General features: G+C 43.7%; 1 protein-coding gene across 2 annotated transcripts in view; it reads right to left on the bottom strand.

Moving 5' to 3' along the window:
- Positions 1–2759: 2759 nt before the first annotated feature.
- GUCA1C (guanylate cyclase activator 1C) overlaps positions 2760–18051 on the bottom strand; it is a 48280-nt gene continuing 32988 nt past the window's right edge. For both annotated transcript variants that reach the window (XM_039481965.1, XM_039481969.1), the window contains exons 2-4: positions 13589–13738; positions 9869–9956; positions 2760–4050 (exon numbers count right to left, since the gene is read on the bottom strand). In XM_039481965.1, coding sequence (XP_039337899.1) covers positions 3920–4050; positions 9869–9956; positions 13589–13738 — 369 coding nt within the window. In that variant the 3' untranslated portion in view covers positions 2760–3919. The remainder of the gene's footprint in view (positions 4051–9868; positions 9957–13588; positions 13739–18051) is intronic.

The following is an 18051-nucleotide window of genomic DNA, read 5'->3' as shown; positions in this document are numbered from 1 at the left end:
GAGCTGGGCTGCCACCCAGGCTCCCAATTTGGGCTGCCCCTGCGCTCTCCACTCCCCGTCGGGAGCCCTGCTGCCCCCCGGGATTCCGGTTTCCTGTTGGCAGCACAGCAGGTGACCAGACTCCAGGTGTGGATCTCCCCGCCAGAGGCGAGAAGCCCATAGTGGCTGTCCTCCTGCTCCCAGGCTGGAGCAGGAAGGCGAAAAGCCCCAGGAGGCAGCTGGGCTCCCTGTGTGGAGCCGCATGGAGCTCAGAGCCGTGGTTCTCAGCTCCCCACACTGCCCCTTTTCAGTCAGTGGAAGCACACCATCAACAGAAAGAGGGTAGTGCGGACATCAGCTACTGCAGTAATTAATGCGGTGGCTGTAGGTCGACCTAACATGGGTAGTGTAGAGATAACCTTAGACAGCGTCCTGGGCAACTGTGTTTATCAACAGGTCCAACTGGGTTTGGCATGTGCAGTTCTTCCCTGCAGGAGTATGTGGCCAGTGGTGAATAGTTACCAGACAGCTGTCTTAAACCAAAGTATTGTTTATTTTAACAGTAGGAACAACTCAAAAAGAGCAAAAGGATTTTAAAACTACAAATAGTTTACACACACATCTGTCTTACCCAAACCCCTACCATACTCTGATGGTTACATAGGGCAGGTCTACACTGGGGGAGGTGGGGGGGGATCGATCTAAGATACGCAACTTCAGCTACGTGAATAGCGTAGCTGAAGTCGAAGTACCTTAGATCGAATTACTTACCGTCCTCACGGCGCGGGATCGATGTCCGCGGCTCCCCATGCCGACTCCGCTACCGCCGTTCGTGGTGGTGGAGTTCCGGAGTCGACAGGTGGGCATCTGGGGATCGATATATCGCGTCTAGATGAGACGCGATATATCGATCCCTGAGAAATCGATTGCTACCTGCCGATCCGGCCGGTAGTGAAGACGTACCCTTTGACAGGTCTTGTTTTTTCAGATGTCCCCTGCAGGTGTCAGTCTCTGGTTCCCCCCAAATAATTTCCCCCTATCCTGAAGAAATTGTTCCTTTATAAACTGCTATAATCTTTTTGTGCTTCTGTGTAGTGAGGGTTTGGGACAAAATCGCTCTGGTAGGCTCAGCAGGAGATCAAGCCAAAGGCCTCTGACATTGTCCTTTAACAACTCTCAAGTGTTTGCCTAGAGGTGGCTTATCTTGAGCTATTCATTGGCTTCCTGCTAGTTTTTCCTTACATTGCCCCTGTGATAAAACCAGTATATCCATACCGTAAACATTCCAATAACCAGATCAACAAACACTATTAATAGATTATTACAGTACAGCTCCAAAGCCATCATAGGTGGGGCCCAGGGTCTTGACTTGCTGTTGTAATTTGGCTCTGAGCAAACCTTTAGGCTGTCAAAATTGACACATTTTTCAGATGTCACCCAATTTCATTGCATGTACTAGATGAGCAGGTGACAAATTCAAAGGGGTGGAATCAATGGTAAATCTGTCGCCATAATGCATTTGTTTCATAGTGCACCTGTACATCAAATTGTCTTCTGAGCTAGCTAAAGGAAATATATCTTAAGCAACTAAGAAAAAAATTCTATATATGTCTATACATACAAACCCTTGTACATGACCAAACATCTGAAGAACTAACGCAGAGACCAATGATAAGCAACATTTTGAGATGGCAAATGAGCTGCAATATTTAGGCATAACAGAAAGAGGCTAATTGTCTCTTAATGACCTGGGTTTCTGCTAGACAGTCCTTTAGTATTTGCACAGCACTTAGGTCAATGGGGTTCTGGCTCAGGACTAGGGCTCCTAGGTGTTACAGCAATACAAATATAATAATTGTAATAATCCTAGTGTAGGATATTTTGGCATTTCAGTTCCTCATTTAAGTATTAGGCCTGAAATAGACAGGGAAATTAGGTTGGCACAACTACTTCACTCAGGTGTGTAAAAAATCCACACCCTTGAGTAATGCAATTAAACCCACCGACTCCCAGGTGTGGACAGTGGCAAGGGGAAGACTTCTCCTATCAACATAGATACCGCCTCGATGTAAGTAGCATCTCCACTGAAGTGCTACAGCGGGGCCATGTCTACACTAGTACTTGTGTTGGCAAAACTTTGTTCACTCAGGGGTGTGAAAAATCGGTACAGCTGTGCTGCTGTAAGCTTGTAAGTATAGACATGGCCTAAGAGTAGACCTGCCCAGAGTTTAACAAAGATTTCTCATGTTCATTATTCCTTTCATAGACCATAACACTCCTTGTGATCTGGTCATTTCTATCATGTAATTACTGTTAGATACAATAGTTAGGCAATTAAAAAAAATCTCTGCATAGTAAAAACTCCTTGTGAAAAAGGTCACAATAGATGTGTAGTAATCAGTTTTAAAAAATAATCACTTCACTTGTTTAAGAGCGCAAAACCTAAAAATGTCAATGTACTCAAATTGATTAAATAACACTGTTAACACCGAACTTTGTGTGTTAAATCAAAGCCTATTTTGAATGATAAATGCCCTCAAAAGAGTCTAAAACAGAGATATCCCTTATCGTTTTTTTCAAGCTCCCTTTTTTAGTCCTTAAGTTGGAAAAAAAATGAGACTGATGTTGACATAGTAATGTGTCTATAATGAATAAATAGACGATTTTAAAGTTCTAACCCACCAGCAGTCTCATTTGTCATTCCATTTTTTGGAAGGGAAATAAAAGATTTAAATGTCAAAGATAGAATGTCAGGACTGTTTATAATGTCAAGTGTTGCTTGTTGCATACCCTGGTTGTCTGCTGTATTGATCAAACCAGCAATGGGTATAATAATTACAGATGATGTAGCACATATCATGTGCAATTGGACACAGATTTGAAGTGAATTTGGGAGAAAAACATTTTCATTTTCAAGCCTTGATAATTTTCTTTCATCTATGTGGTGCAAGAGCCCATGCAAGCATTAACGTGCATGAAGCTGGTGCTTTCAAAAGAAACAAGCATCGGTGTCATGCCCCATGGTATGATCAGCCAATGAGAATTTATTCTTATAATATAATACTCGTAATTTGATAACTGTTGCAGATTTGAGAGAGACTCAATCCTCAGTGGAACCAGAGAGAACTATAATTCTGCCTTTGCAGTCTGCTCATGACGTTTCTTTTCAGCTCAGGCAACTAATCTTATTATTTATAAAGTAAAATTGTGGGTTTTTTTTAAACTGTCTTCTGGACTTTTTAATAATTGCTCCATATGGAGCCGTGTTACTCGACAGTTCCAAAGGCTAATGAATTGATTAATGGTTGCATTAAGATTAAGGTGAGAAGAAAACTAGGTTTAATAAGCCTCCCATCGAATATCAAAGCATTAAGTCATTTTAATTTACAGATGTAATAAAACCAAGAACAGCTTTTCCAAATGGATGTTTATCTCTGGCACAGTAAGCTGATTGAGGTGTTTCCCAGATAATCCACTCCTATTTTAAGCTTCATTCTTAATTGATCCAGATAGAAGCCAATCCTATCTAATGGTTTATCACCACATTGTAAATTGTAGGTTAAACAACCTGTACTTAAAAGAAGCAATTCATTAGTTGAAGGTCTTCTGCAAAGGTTAATTTTTGTACTGTTGTCAGTGTTTATCCATTACTCAGAACGGCGTTGATAGTGATCGGAGAGGCTTGTTGTACTGCAACAAATAGATTTACTATTGCGTGCAGATAAAGTTTCATGTTCAGTGGCTGCAGCATCCATTGACAAGAAAGAAAAAAAGGTCCGGACTCAAGGGTGAAATCTCTGAAGTGACAATTATTCCTGGACTTTGACGTCAGTGACTGTCTATGCAGAGCTTGGAAGATTTAAAGCTCTGTGAAAGTACTAAATATTATCTTCCCTTCAATATCCGTGGTGTCACAGACCCCACTCAGGGTCAGAAAACCTCAGATGCTGTGCCGCCTTCCACTTTGTATGACTTTAAGTACATTGGAAAGGTCAAAACTTTTTGAAATCAGTTCCAACAGGCTCGCGTCGCTTTCCACACCATTGATAAACTCTTCTAATGTCAGTTCCCCTAAAATGAAATAAAATGCAGTTTAGAAACTGGACATCAGAGGTTATTAGATCCCTCTTAGCCTTGTTGTAATAATTGGGCTTACAAATTTACCCCACTTGTGAGCATCACTGTGGGAAAATGGATTAAAGTTTATAAAATGTCACAATAAATGTTGATGAGAAAAGGTGCAAAAGGGAAACAGAAAGATGGAATTAGTCCAAACAAAAAAAGGCCAACTGATATAACTCAAGGAGTGTGTCAAGGTCATGCTTGGTAAACAAGAGGAGTGTGGGACTGGAAATCAGTGAACCAAAATTGATGTGTCAGAAATTGGGCCTAATTGGTGGACAAATAATGAGCGGATGAGCTATTCTGTCCATCAATCTCTTTTGGGAGCCTTAAAAGAAAAGACTTTGGGAGGGAAATTAGAAAAGAAGCAGAAAAGAAGCTGTCTACTGACACCTCTGCAGTGAGCTTAACCATCATGGCTAACCCTCCCACCATCTCCAGGGACCCCAGGATCTACTGTAATACTGTTGAGCATTTGTCAGCCTGATATCAAGAAATGTCCTGACCAGACCAGGCCTTGAGAGAAATTAAGATGACATCACCACTTCCACTGACTCTGGCTGAATCCCAACCACCACCTGGGCTGTGAAAGACTGTCACCTCCCTCTGCCCCACCCCCGTTGTTTATCCTTTTCCTGCCACACCTAATTTCTTCTCTTCTATTCCTCTACTTTTTCCTTCTGTTAATAAGAGTCTAGCTTAGCTGGCCATTTTGAAATACCACTGTAAACCTGTGACCAGAAAGGCAGCTAAAAGCAATGCCCTAACAGCCTGACACAGGTCCTGGATGCCAGGTCTTGGAGTGGCTCAATAGACTGTGTGCCATGCCTATGTTTTTCCAGAAGTGAGGTTGCAAGTGAAAGTCAACACCAGAGATAGAAGCTGCATCTTCTATCTTTGCTGTTCTTTTCTCTCCCCTTTAGCGTATTTGTCTTGTTTTGTCTGTCAGGAAATGGGATCCAACTTTACAATGGTAACTCCAGTCCAACTAACTTCTCTTTTCCCCAGAAAGGGCAGTTGTTACCATCTTTAATACCAACTAAAAGACTGTCGAAGAAAAGGGTTTTCTTTTAAAAGTTTCTAGCTAAAGGGAAAGGGAACAAGGGATGTAGTTGAAATGAAAGCTTTTCTTCAGTGGTCCCCAACCTTTTTTGTCTGGCGGGCACTGGATGACGAGCCACTGAGGACCATGGCCAGCGGACAAGCGTCTGCCGAAATGACGCCGAGAAGCGACAACATCGAGAGGCGTTGCCGCTGAAATGCCACCGAAAATCAGCAGCATTTCAGAGGCAAAACCTCTTGATGACGCTATTTTTTGGTGGCATTTTGGCAGTGATGCCTCTTGACGTTACCGCTTTTTGGTGGCATTTCGGCAGATGCTTGTCCGCAGGCCAGTACGTGGGCACAAATAGATGCCCCAGCAGGTGCCATGGGACCCGCGGGCACCGCATTGAGGACCACTGCCTTACTTAATATCTCACTTTTCAAAGGCTTTGACTGTTTTTCCTTTTTTTCCTGTATCTTTAATAAATGGTTTAAACGATTGTTAATGATGTGTTTGCCATAGCACTAGGCAAGCTGAGGTGCCTGTATACCAAACCCCGAATCTTGTTTAATACTGTTTAATGTTGGGCAGTGACTGGGATATGTTAACTCCTTTGACTCTTTGGACCTATAGGGTCCATCTAAATTAACACAACTCCCAAGGGATGGCTGTTTTCTGTGAGTTGAGTCCCTTGTTGTTTTCCTGTTCTGTCTCACTCAAGATCTGAACAGAGATCACTGGGAGTAAAGAACTGGCATTGCCTACCCTGCCTGTTTTATTTCAAACTCTGAAAATCAGATCATAGGTAGTTTTTGTCTGTTAACAGGGGAGCTAATCAACCACAACTCCGACTGAAGTCAATGGCAGCTGTGAATGCTCTGCATTTCCTGGGTGGGAAAAGGCCACTAGTAAAAGCTGCATAAAAGCAAAACTTAACTGCCCTATAAAGGAAATGATAACACTTATGCAGGCAAGCTCCTCCAAACTATGGTGTTTACAGTGAGCCAGCTACACAGTGACATCTATTCTCAGCTGTAGTAATCAGTCCTGATGTATTTGAAGACTGTGTTGTAACTGGACACTCAGAGCACAAATATTGATTAGATAATGACAGACTCATGTGAAGTGCTCCAGATTTCCAGAGTCTGTGCTGAACCTCAGAATTACTTAAAGACAGTGTTGAGATGCAGCTATCAGAACTAGGAAGAAACAGTTTACTTTTAGTCTGATTTTCTACCATCAGACGCGCTGGAGCACCTCCTGCAAAATACTAGGCCCGAATCCTGGTCTGATTGCAATGTTATTTACAGATTCTTTTTGCTATGGATAACTGATTACCGTCCAATTGCTACATAAATCAGTTTCATTAACAGCAGAAATATAGGAATGAATTTTAAGAATTCAGTGTAGGATTTTCAAGAGAGCCCAGTGATTTGGGACCACAAGTTTCACTGACTTTCAATGGGACCTGTGCTCCTAACACTTAGGCTTTTTTGAAAATCCCATGATTACACTTCATTTAATCTCACTAGCCCTACTGTTGAAAATTGACCAGTTGGCATTAGATATTAAAGCAATAGAATCCTGAATTATGCTGTCCATTGTGTTATAACTCTTACTATGTATTCAGATAGCCACACTGTAGTGAACCCACTGCATTATCACGTGCAGTAAAAGAGCCCAGTGGTGCTTAGTGATCTCATCAGGAAAATCCTTATAAGCAACAGAAGTGGCCATTTGGAGCCCCGCTGTTTGGGAGACCCCATAATCCTATAATGCCTTGGAAGTTACAAGCCATCTTTGAAAACTAATTCACACCTTCTACCAGGAACAGGAGAAACATCAAATTTTCCCTCACAGGCTTCAGCAACAAAGTCAAAGGCCAGTCTCAAGTGTGTTGATGCAGTTTAGTTAGTACATGTCTGCTCTAGAACAGTATATAAAGGTAAATATTCAGTATACTACAGTCTGCAAAGAGCATTTCCACCCTTGTCTCACATGAATAGTCTACATTGTATTATTGGGTAGCCTCACGTATAAGCTGGCAGGCTGCAGAAACTGCCATTCAGGAGGCTTCACACTAGAAGGGGACCTTGCAGGGAGGCAGAGAGTTGGAGTTCTGTGCATGGTCTTCACTCCTTCTCCATACATCACACCACCATTATATAATCAATGTGTGAAATGGGAACTGAACCAGTATCCTGGGCTTTTTTCACGCTGCCCCACTTCCTCTGTGGCGATCCCCTTTTCAGTCCCAGCCACTTCTGCTACCTTCCATCCCCTTGCCTGTAGCCTGCCCTTGGCTTGGCTATTCTACAAGGTGGGACCTTTTGGCTGTTGCCTCTTCACATTACCTTCTACATCTTTTTCCCTCTTTCTGCACTTCCCATCCTTCATACTGGCCTGCTCAAGTCAATCCTCCCTCTGCCTCCAACCAGTCTGCCCTGATCTATCTCCTCCCCACAGCCAGCCAACCTGTCCAAGTTTATAACAGTTGTATGAACACTCAGCTATATGCATGTGAGAATATTTTGATTATAAGTAGGAGGGAGGGAGGGGATAGGAGGTTACATCATGAGATCCCCACTGATTGGGACTCCAGAGGGCCACTCACTCCAGGCAATCACACACTTAAGTCTCACTGAACTCAGCAGGACTTTCGCCTGCATAAGAACTGCTTTCATTATCAACCCACAACCATGGATTATTCCTATTTTAGTATGAGGAAAGGCATCATTCAACATTTCTCTGTGTCTTACAGGGATTAAATGCAGGGGGAGCACAGCTTCCCTCCTTGGCTAAAATTGGGATTGGGGGGTAGGAGGGAGAGCTGGCTCCTCTTCTCAAGCTGGGGCAACCCTGTTCCCTTACAGCTTATCCATTGTCACTGTCTGAGAAGGGACTAACCTGGAGGGGACATGGGCGCATCATGAGGCGCGGTTGCCTGAGCACATTCTAATTCACAGCATGCCACCTTATTGATATTATATTTTTAGTTGCAGGTCTAGTTCAGATACATATTTTCTTGTAATGAATAGATGTTCATAACAGAAACAAAATTAAGCAGAACAATATGATTGATTGTAGAGTCCAGAACATTGGCATTTGACATTTGGAGCCTGGAATCTGAGCTCTGACAAAAGATGAGCCAAGTGACAGGAAAAGTGCATCCAAGCGGATACTATTTATGGTCTGTAAATACTGCACGCAGGTTATTTTAAAAAGTAAACGTTAGGTACCAATAGCTATACAATAAAAACCTCATAATGCATGACCTTGCTACACAATATTTTCTTAAAAAATTGTGGTAATAGTCACACAGATGTTATGTGATTGCTACTGGGAGGGCGATGTGGTCTGCCTGATCACCACTGGCAGGAGAGGTGACCCCAAGACACTATTAAGATTATGAAGAAGTTTGACAACTTCATATTATAAACATTTGCCCCAACTCCAAATGGTGGATCAAGATTTTAGTTTCCAAATGCATTTTCAATTCTATGTTGTCTTGTGATGCACAGTATTTTAGAAAAAAACAATATGGGGGCCCTACAGCCATTATGTGCATGTAAGTCAATGGGCTTGATGATACTTTCTAGTTCAGGGGTGGGCAAACTTTTTGGCCCAAGGGCCACATATGGGTGGGGAAATTGCATGCAGGGCCATGAATGTAGGGCTGGAGCAGAGGGTTGGGGTGTGGGAGGGGGTGTGGTGTGCAGGAAGGGGCTTAGGGCAAGGGGTTGGGGCACTGGAGTGGTGCGGGGTGTACAAGGGGGCTCAGGGCAGGGGGCTCAGGGCAGGAGGCCGGGGGCTGCGGTGCAGGAAGGGTGTGTCAGGGGGCTCAAGGCAGGGGGTTGGAGTGCAGCAGGGGGCTCAAGGTTAGGGGGCTCAGGGCAGGGGGTTGGGTGCAGGAGGGTTCTGGATGTGGCAGGGGGCTCAGGGCAGGGGGTTGGAGTGCAGCAGGGGGCTCAAGGTTAGGGGGCTCAGGGCAGGGGGTTGGGTGCAGGAGGGGTGCAGAGTGTACAAGGGGGCTCAGGGCAGGGAATTGGGGTGCAGGAGGGTTCTGGATGTGGCAGGGGGATCAGGGCAGGGGGTTGGAGTGCAGCAGGAGGCTCGGGTGCGGGCTCTGGCCCGGCACCGCTTACCTGGAGCAGTTCCAGGATGGCAGTGGCACGCAGCAGGGCTAAGACAGGCTCCCTGCCTGCCCTGGCCCCGCGCCACTCTCGGAAGTAACCGGCACCACGTCCCTGCAGCCCCTGGGGGAGGGAGGGTAGAGGGCTCCACGCGCTGCCCTTACCTGCGGGTACCTCCCCTGAAGCTCCCATTGCCCACGGTTCCCCATTCCCGCCCAATAGGAGCTGTGGGGGCAGTGCTTGCAGGTGAGGGCAGTGCACAGAACCCTCTGTCCCACCCTCCCCCAGGGGCCGCAGGGACTTGGTGCCGGCCACTTCCAGCAGCTGCGCAGGGCCCGCGGCGCCACAGGAGTGGCAATCCCACGGGCTGGATCCAGCCCACAGGCTGTAGTTTGCCCACCCCTGCTCTAGTTGATACAACAGTTGAAATCAGGAGTAACTCCTCTGACATACATGTAAATGAGAGAAGAAGGAGGTCTACCACTACTGCTAATCACTTCAATCTTTGTATACATATATATTCAATATTCCCCCTATTCCTCCCAGAAAAAACAATGACAAAGTCAAGTGAAGAGGTACAGACTCTTACCATCATTGTTTACATCTATCTTCTGAAATACCATGTTTGTGAACTCTTCAGGAGTCATGCTCTGGTTGCCATTAATAGCCTGGATAGCCTGAAAACACAAATAAAGGAAGAGTTTTCAGGGTTTGCTCCCTCAAACTAAGAAAGGATGCGGCAGCAACTGAGGCACTTGGCTGTGACACTTCAGCTTAACAATCCATTTGAGCCACTAAAAGAAACAGCTATGAATTCAAGTAAATCTTCCGTAATGAGGATTGGAAATTTAATTATCATAACAGAGCCTGAAGAATTATAGACCTAATTTACATACCATTAAAGGTCTTGTCAAACCACGTGACACCTCAATTCTGAATCACACTTTAGATTCCACAGCAGGACGTGTATCCTGCCCTAGAGAATTCTACGGTTTGGACGATGCATAATGTTCTGTGCAATTTTAAAAAAGAACAACTATATTTTACACAGTGGAATGAACATGGTGAGAATATTTATGTAACTTTTCTATTGAAAAAAAATTTTTTTTTTCAGTGATCACAAATAAATGTCAGACTGATAGCCCTGGATATTGAAGGCCTTTACTTATCCTTCAATTGAGTTAAACAGAAGCTTCTCTACCACTTTCTTGTTGGTGGAGGGACTTATCTCTAGGAGTGAAAATGCAAATTGGTCCCATTCGGTTGCAGTCGTCTCTGCTAAGGCTACGTCTACACTACCCGCCGTATCGGCGGCGGATTTTCAGATCGGGATCGGATGGATATCTATCTCTCATCTCATCGAATCGATATATCCCAGCTCTTTTCGATCGACGATCACCGCTAAGCCGCGGTGGCGGCGGTGGAGGCGGAGGCGGACGACGATCCGGCGGACGCCGATCGCGCGGTGTTATCGATATATATATATAAGACTTCTCGACTTCTAGCTGAAGTTATCTGGTGCGCTTAAGTATATTTTTTTTTTTCCACCTAAGATTGTCATTTAGTGCCAGTTGTGATGTGATGTAGAAGTATTGCCCACTAATAATGACTGAGACTCCAGTTCCACAATGCACTTGGCAAATGCTTAAGGGATCTGCTGAATCAGGCCTTAGAGTTACTCCTATAGCTGTTGATCCACTGGTAGAAGAGAACTGAGGCTATGATATTAGCCCTTTATTTCTGTTCCTAAATAGGGTTACCAGATAGCATGTGTGAAAAATAGGGGTGGGGTGGGGTGAGAGGTAATAGGTGCTGATATAAGAAAAAGCCCCAAATATTGGGACTGTCCCTATAAAATTGGGAGATCTGGTCATCCTCTTTCTAAATCATCTCCAAAGAGATTTTGTTGAATGTTTTAACTCAAATGACTCCTGAATATATGGAGATATACCTATCTTACAGAACTGGAAGGGACCCTGAAAGGTCATTGAATTCAGCCCCCTGCCTTCACTAGCAGGACCAAGTACTGATTTTTGCCCCAGATCCCTAAGTGGCCCCCTCAAAGATTGAGCTCACAACCCTGGGTTTAGCAGGCCAATGCTCAAATCATTGAGCTATCCCCCTCCCTGCAAGTTTATAAATAATAATACAATCTATAAATCCCAAGCATTGTATCTGAATATATTTCAGTATATGGGCTATTTGTAATGATTAGCTATTGATTATTTGTTTGTGATTGGTCATGTAAATCTCTTCACTGACTGGATGGCACTTATGAAGAGGCAGAGAGGACTCCGGCATTTCAAAATGCCCACAAATTTGCATGCAGTCACAGGGGTATATTGTTTTCCATGGATATTTTTGCAAACCAAAAAAAGTCATTGGACAAATATTTGCTGATCATGAAGTAGAAAGATTAGTGTTCATCTCTAATCACTGCCACCCAGGATTCAATCTAGCAACAGAGATGACAAGTCAACACCTCAGGCTAAGTAAAATGCTGTCAATCAAAAACGTGGGCCTCACTACCACTGTGTTCTCTGTATCAATGGGCTAAAGCCACAAAGTATGGTTCTTTAATTGTAAATGATGCCAACAGACTCATTAAATATATACGCTCAACAAATTTGCTGTGTGATATAAGCAGCTATGGATATAGACATTGTCACACTCCTAATGGTACAGAAAAATCAGATGTTAGAGTTTATTATTACTTTTATCTTAATATTGAAATTTAAAGTGTATCATATCCAGCATCTGCTGTGGGAATCTAACCATAACTGTCCTTGCCTTGAGCTATTTTATGGGCAATAGTCAGTCTTTAAGAATAGCTATATGAATTAGTCTGCATTCATCTGATCATACTCCAAATTACATCCATTTTTAGCATTCTACATGAACCTACTGAAGCTTTGGGTAGAAAGTAATACACTCTGTCACGGCTACTTGTAGTGTAGTGGTTACAGCAAGGGAGTAGGACTTTATCATTTTACATTCACATCTTAGATTTACAGTGGTTCAGCTTTCCTGTGTGGGGAATACTTTGGTTATTATTGCACAAAGTGAGTGGTACAGTTAAGCTGATGCAAACCAAAGTGTGGACAATCTTATTTGGCATAAGTGATTTATTTTAGTTTATGTTAAATCAATTGGCAACTGGATTAAGTTAAACTAAAGTAAGACATTCAAACTGAAAGAAGAATGTCCAAACCGGGGGCTGTGCTGGCTTTAACTATTGGTTTAAAAATCAATTTAACTAAAATCATTGCAATTGCCCTGGTTAGATAAAGGCAGCTCACAGAGTCTGCACCTTAGTTTCCCCAGCTACATAAGAGGTGTAACACCTATATTAGAGAAGCGTAAGATTCAACATGGAGCCAGTGAGTGATCTGGGCCTGGCAACCTCTCCTCTCTCTCTCTTCAGAGCAGCTCAGAAGTATGAGGTCCAGCAACTTCCCTCTTGCTAACTTATGGCTAACCTAGCTACCACATCTTGCCTCATGTTAAGTCTTCATTTAGATTGTATGCTCTTTGGAGCAAGAACCTTGTCCTACCTGTCTGTAAAGAGTCCTCCTATACTTTTGATTTGTTTTTAAGACAGTTCCATAAGTTTGCAAAGCACCTTAAGTCATTTTAGATGAAAGGAACTATTTAAATGTAAATTATTATTCATCAGAGTTGGTTGAATGGGGAAATGATTTTGCAAATAATTTTGAAATTGTTTGGTTCCATGAAATTTTCTGAATTTTTATCAAAAATTATATCACAATAATTTTGAGGTTCTTCCACATTTCATTAAATTTACCAAAACTGTATTTGCTTACTGATAATTGAGTTTTTAAACAAATGTAACTGCTCTGAACACTATTTCAATAAAAGTTGATATTGTGGAAAATTTCACAAAAATTGGGAAATTGTGATAGCATCATTTTTTGTGTGTAAAAAGTTTAGTTTGAGAATAGGCCATTGTCCCATGAAAAAACTGTTCCAAAAACGTTGATCAGCTCTATTCATTATGCTGGTACAGGTTTGTTCTTCTGTATAGTGCAGTTTATCAAAATAATCTCTCTACAGTAAATAACTGATTTATAGTATTTCTTTTTGACTCAAATGGTACACCTGGAGGATAAGGCTTGAAGTAAAATACTCAGATACATGTACTTCAACAAGCATAAATAATGGTGAGAACATCTCCAACCAGAAACATTTGGTAAACTGTAGTTGAAGCATTTACGTTACATGGCAAATCCCTACGCCAAAGGCAATGTGCTAGGTTAAATGGACTTGCTACTGTATATAACTTGCTTACCGTGAATATGCTTAGGAGTTCTTTTTTGTCAATAGATCCGTTTCCATCAGCATCATATAGCTTAAAATACCATTTCAGTTTTTGGTCGATTTTCCCTCGTATAACCAAATTTATTGCGGCTATAAACTCCAAAAAGTCTATAAATCCATCCTAAGGAAGATTAAAAAAATAGTGTTTAACAAGTAAGGTCGGCTTTCATTCTGGCAGCAATCTTGCATAAGCAAGTCATCTAATACAATATAATATAAGCTCATTTATAAAGCACCTTGCTGTGAAAACCGTCCATGGCATTTGAAAAGGATAATACATAGCTCAGCCTAAATCAATATGGAAAAGAGCCTTAGTACAAGCTAAGCAGCTGATACTGACATTGTCTGGAATGGAATACAGAAAATGGCTTCTCAATATACTTCCATGCCCCAAAGAGGAATTCCAGCAGCCTGTCGCCACTGGTACTAATGAGCCAAAATGACGCTCATTAAAATGTGTATCTGCTTTGAAAAAGTGACTGAAAAATGACATCTTCATACCCAGCAGACCTGCTCCCTGTGGTGTTCATGTGGCAAACTCCACCAGTAAAACCGTATTAGGGTGGGTATCTCCCCTTTTCCCCCTCCCTCCCCCATTGAATTCTTTGTCCCACTATCCTACTGTTGACCTGCTGTGGCACCACTCATGTCCCCCAGAGATCCAGAACCCGTTCATTTTCTGACTGCTGCCTACTTATAAAGGAACAGTGGCTCTAGCTTTTTTGCCTCCCCCCCGCCCAAGCACAGCAGGCAGGCTGCTTTCGGCGGCTTGCCTACTCCCTGGTCCCGTGGCTTTGGCGTACCTGCCGCCGAACTGCCACCGAATCCGCGGGATCGGCGGAGCTCCTGCAGAAACGCCACCGAGGGCAGCCTGACTGCTGCCCTCGCAGGGACCGGAAGGCCGCCCTCCGCGGCTTGCTGCCCCAGGCATGCGCTTGGAGCGCTGGTGCCTGGGGCCACCGCTGGTAGTAGTGATATAACACAGAAAGCTTTGAGTATTGCCCCAGCAGTGACTGACAGGACCAGAGATGGCCAGAGTGCATAAACACCACCACTGCTAGGTAGACTAGCAATTGCAAGACTTTGGAGTGCTGGGGACACAAGTGGGAGATCTAGAGGCAATTTCACTTTGAGGGTGGGAAAAAAGGGCAGCAACTTGATCTCTCAGTGGGAGGTCATTGTTACAGGACATTGGGGCCAAGAATTTAGCTTTAACTATAACTCTGGATATTGTTTATCCACATAAGTGTCCAATCTCTCTTCGACTCCAGCTAACAAATTTTGGAACGGCTATAAAAACCTGATGATTCAGAATTTAAACCAGTCTCTTACTATTGGATTAGGAGAAGACCTATGTGGGGGACAATAGCCAACATCTGCCTTGTGATGCTGGTAGACCATGCCATGGCCCAGGCCTCACTGAACACTAGACTCATAGACTTTAAGGTCAGAAGGGACCATTATGATCATCTAGTCTGACCTCCTGCACAATGCAGGCCACAGAATCTCACCCACCCACTTCTATAACAAATCCCCAACCTAACAAGTGCATAGCTGGAAACCAGTCTGGCTTACCTGTGGGGTAGTATAGTTAAAATATATATTAGTGTTATAAGAACGTGTGAAGTATTTAGACTTTATGGAATGCTTGTACGATGCTGCATGTATTAATCCTACTTATTATATTGGTAGCCCATACTATAAAAGGTGATACTTAAGTCTTTGCTCCATAACTGTAAAATGTTTGCTCTGAAACTATGTTAACTCACCAAATAGGAAAAAAAACTTCACCTAATGCAAAATGCTGGATTTCTAGAGGAGGTATTATCTCCTGCCCATCAGGAAGGACAATTGAATCCAAATGGACCATTGTGGAACAAAGACTTTGTTGATTGCTCCCCCACCACCCACCCATGTGCTGAAGTGCTTGTCCTATCAGCTTAGGCTCTAGGGAGATGGAGATAATAAATCCCTGAGCTGACCAGAGGGCATTAGGGTCTCTTTGTGCTGTCTGGACTCTGAGGGACATAGATTCCTAAACATTAGCAAGAGATCCCCAAGCTGCTTGGCTTGGGTTAGCCCCAAATGACATAAAAACTTGCCTATTACAGACGCTTCTGTTATCTTTTGAATTTGAGATTGTATCTCATTTGTGTGTGTGTTTATGCTTACCTGCTTTAGCCTTGTAAATAACTGTCACTTCTTTTTCCCAGTTAACTAACCTTTAGTTAGCTTATTACAGGATTGGCTACAAGCCATGTCTTTGGTGTGAGATCTAGGGTGCAAATTGACCTGGGGTAAGTGACTGGTCCTTTGGCGCTGGGAGTAACCTGAATATTTTGTGATCTTTTGTGTAAAAGGGACAATCTATCATCGAGTCAAGCTTTCCTGGGTGACAAGATAGACCAGAATGCCCAAGGGGACTGTGTGTGGCTCCAAGGTAAGACTGTATAGTGCCTGAGGAGTTTACACTTGTTGCTTGGTTGTGAAATTGAATGATAGAACTCACAATCAGTGTGGGATTTATGCCCTGGTTTGTAATGATCTGCCCTGAGGTTGGTATTCTTGCTCATGAACCACTCCGGACAATATGGCACACCTACTGCAGCATTTTGTGTGCCTTCTTTGAAGCATGTAATGCTGGCCACTCTCAGAGATGGGACACTAGATAGTCCACAGATCTGATCCAGTTTGGTAGTTTCTATGATATGGAGTAGTGCTGTCACACCATAGCCTGGCCAGTCATTAAACTGATTTTCAAAGCCTCTCTGATGTGCAGCGCGCCTAGCTGTGCTCATCTAATCACCCTGGTGTCTGGCTGCTCAAAATCAGATGCCAAGCGATTTGCCTCAACCGCCCACCCCGCCATAAAGTCTCTCCCTTACTCTCACAGATATTATGGAGCAAACAGCAAGCAGCAATAATAATGGGAATATTGGTTTTGCTGAGGTCTAACCTAGTCAGCAAACAGCGCCAGTGAGCTTTTAAACGTCCAAAGACACATTCTACCACCATTCTGCACTTGATAAGCCTATAGTTGAACTGCTCTTTACTACTGTCCAGGCTGCCTGTGTACGGCTTCATGAGCCATGGAAGCAAGGGGTAGGCTGGATCCCCAAGGATAACTATAGGCATTTCAACATCCCCAATGGTAATTTTCTGGTCCAGGAAGAAAGTCCCTTCTTGCAGCTGCTTGAAGAGCCTGGAGTTCCTAAAGATGCGAGCGTCATGCACCTTTCCCTGCCATCCCACGTTGATATCAGTGAAACGTCCCTTGTGATCCACCAGTGCTTGCAGCACCATTGAGAAGTACCCCTTGCAGTTTACATACTGGCTGGCAAGGTGGTCCGGTGTCAAGACAGAGATATGAGTTCTGTCTATCACCCCACCACAGTTAGGGAACCCCATTGCAGCAAAGCCATCCAGTATGACCTGCACATTTCCCAGAGTCACTACCCTTGATAACAGAACATCAGTGATTGCATTGGCTACTTGGATCACAGCAGTCCCCACAGTAGATTTGCCCACTCCAAAATGATTCCTGACTGACAGGTAGCAGTCAGGCATTGCAAGCTTCCACAGGGCTATTGCCACTCACTTCTCAGCTGGCAGGGCAGCTCTCATCTTGGTATTCCTGCGCTTCAGGGCGGGGGAAAGCTACTCACAGAGTTCAAGGAAAGTGACCTTACACATGCAAAAGTTTCGCAGCCACTGTGAATCATCCCATACCTGCAACACTATGTGGTCCCACCAGGGACTTGTTTGCCAGGCCCAGAATAGGCATTCTACTCTATCAACCAGCCCCATTGCTGCCATGATGTCCCAATTGCCACAGCCAATGTTTTCAGGAATGTCTGTGTCTATGTCCTCCTCACAATTGTCCTCGTGCTGGCATCTCTTAGCCAGTTTCTGCACATACTGCAGGATAATGTGTGAGGTGTTTACAATGCTCACAACAGCAGTGGTGAGCTGAGCAAGCTACATGCTTGCCGTGCTATTGTGTCTGCATGGGTAATCCAGGCAAAAAGGCACAAAACGATTGTCTGCCATTGCTTTCGCAGAGGGAGGGAGGGGAGACTAATGAAATGTACCCAAAACCACCCACAACAATGTTTTTGCCCCATCAGGCATTGGGAGCTTAACCCAGAATTCCAATGGGCAGCGGAGACTGCGGGAACTGTGGGATAGCTACCCACAGTGCACTGCTCTGTGAGTCGATGCTAGCCACGGTATTGAGGATGCACTCCGCTGACCTAATGCGCTTAGGGGAGCGTACACAACCAACTATATAAAATCAATTTCTAAAGATCCACTTCTATAAAATTGATTTAATTTCATAGTGTAGACATACCCCCCTCTCTCACTTTATTTTATTTTGGTTTTTGGAGAATGGCATCACATCTGTGTCTTTCCTGTACTCTGGTTCCATTGGTG

Source organism: Mauremys reevesii, linkage group 1, assembly GCF_016161935.1.
Source record: "Mauremys reevesii isolate NIE-2019 linkage group 1, ASM1616193v1, whole genome shotgun sequence".
Taxonomy (NCBI): domain Eukaryota; kingdom Metazoa; phylum Chordata; order Testudines; family Geoemydidae; genus Mauremys; species Mauremys reevesii.
The sequence above is the reverse complement of the archived record's forward strand: the minus strand, read 5'-3'. Positions and strand labels throughout refer to the sequence as shown.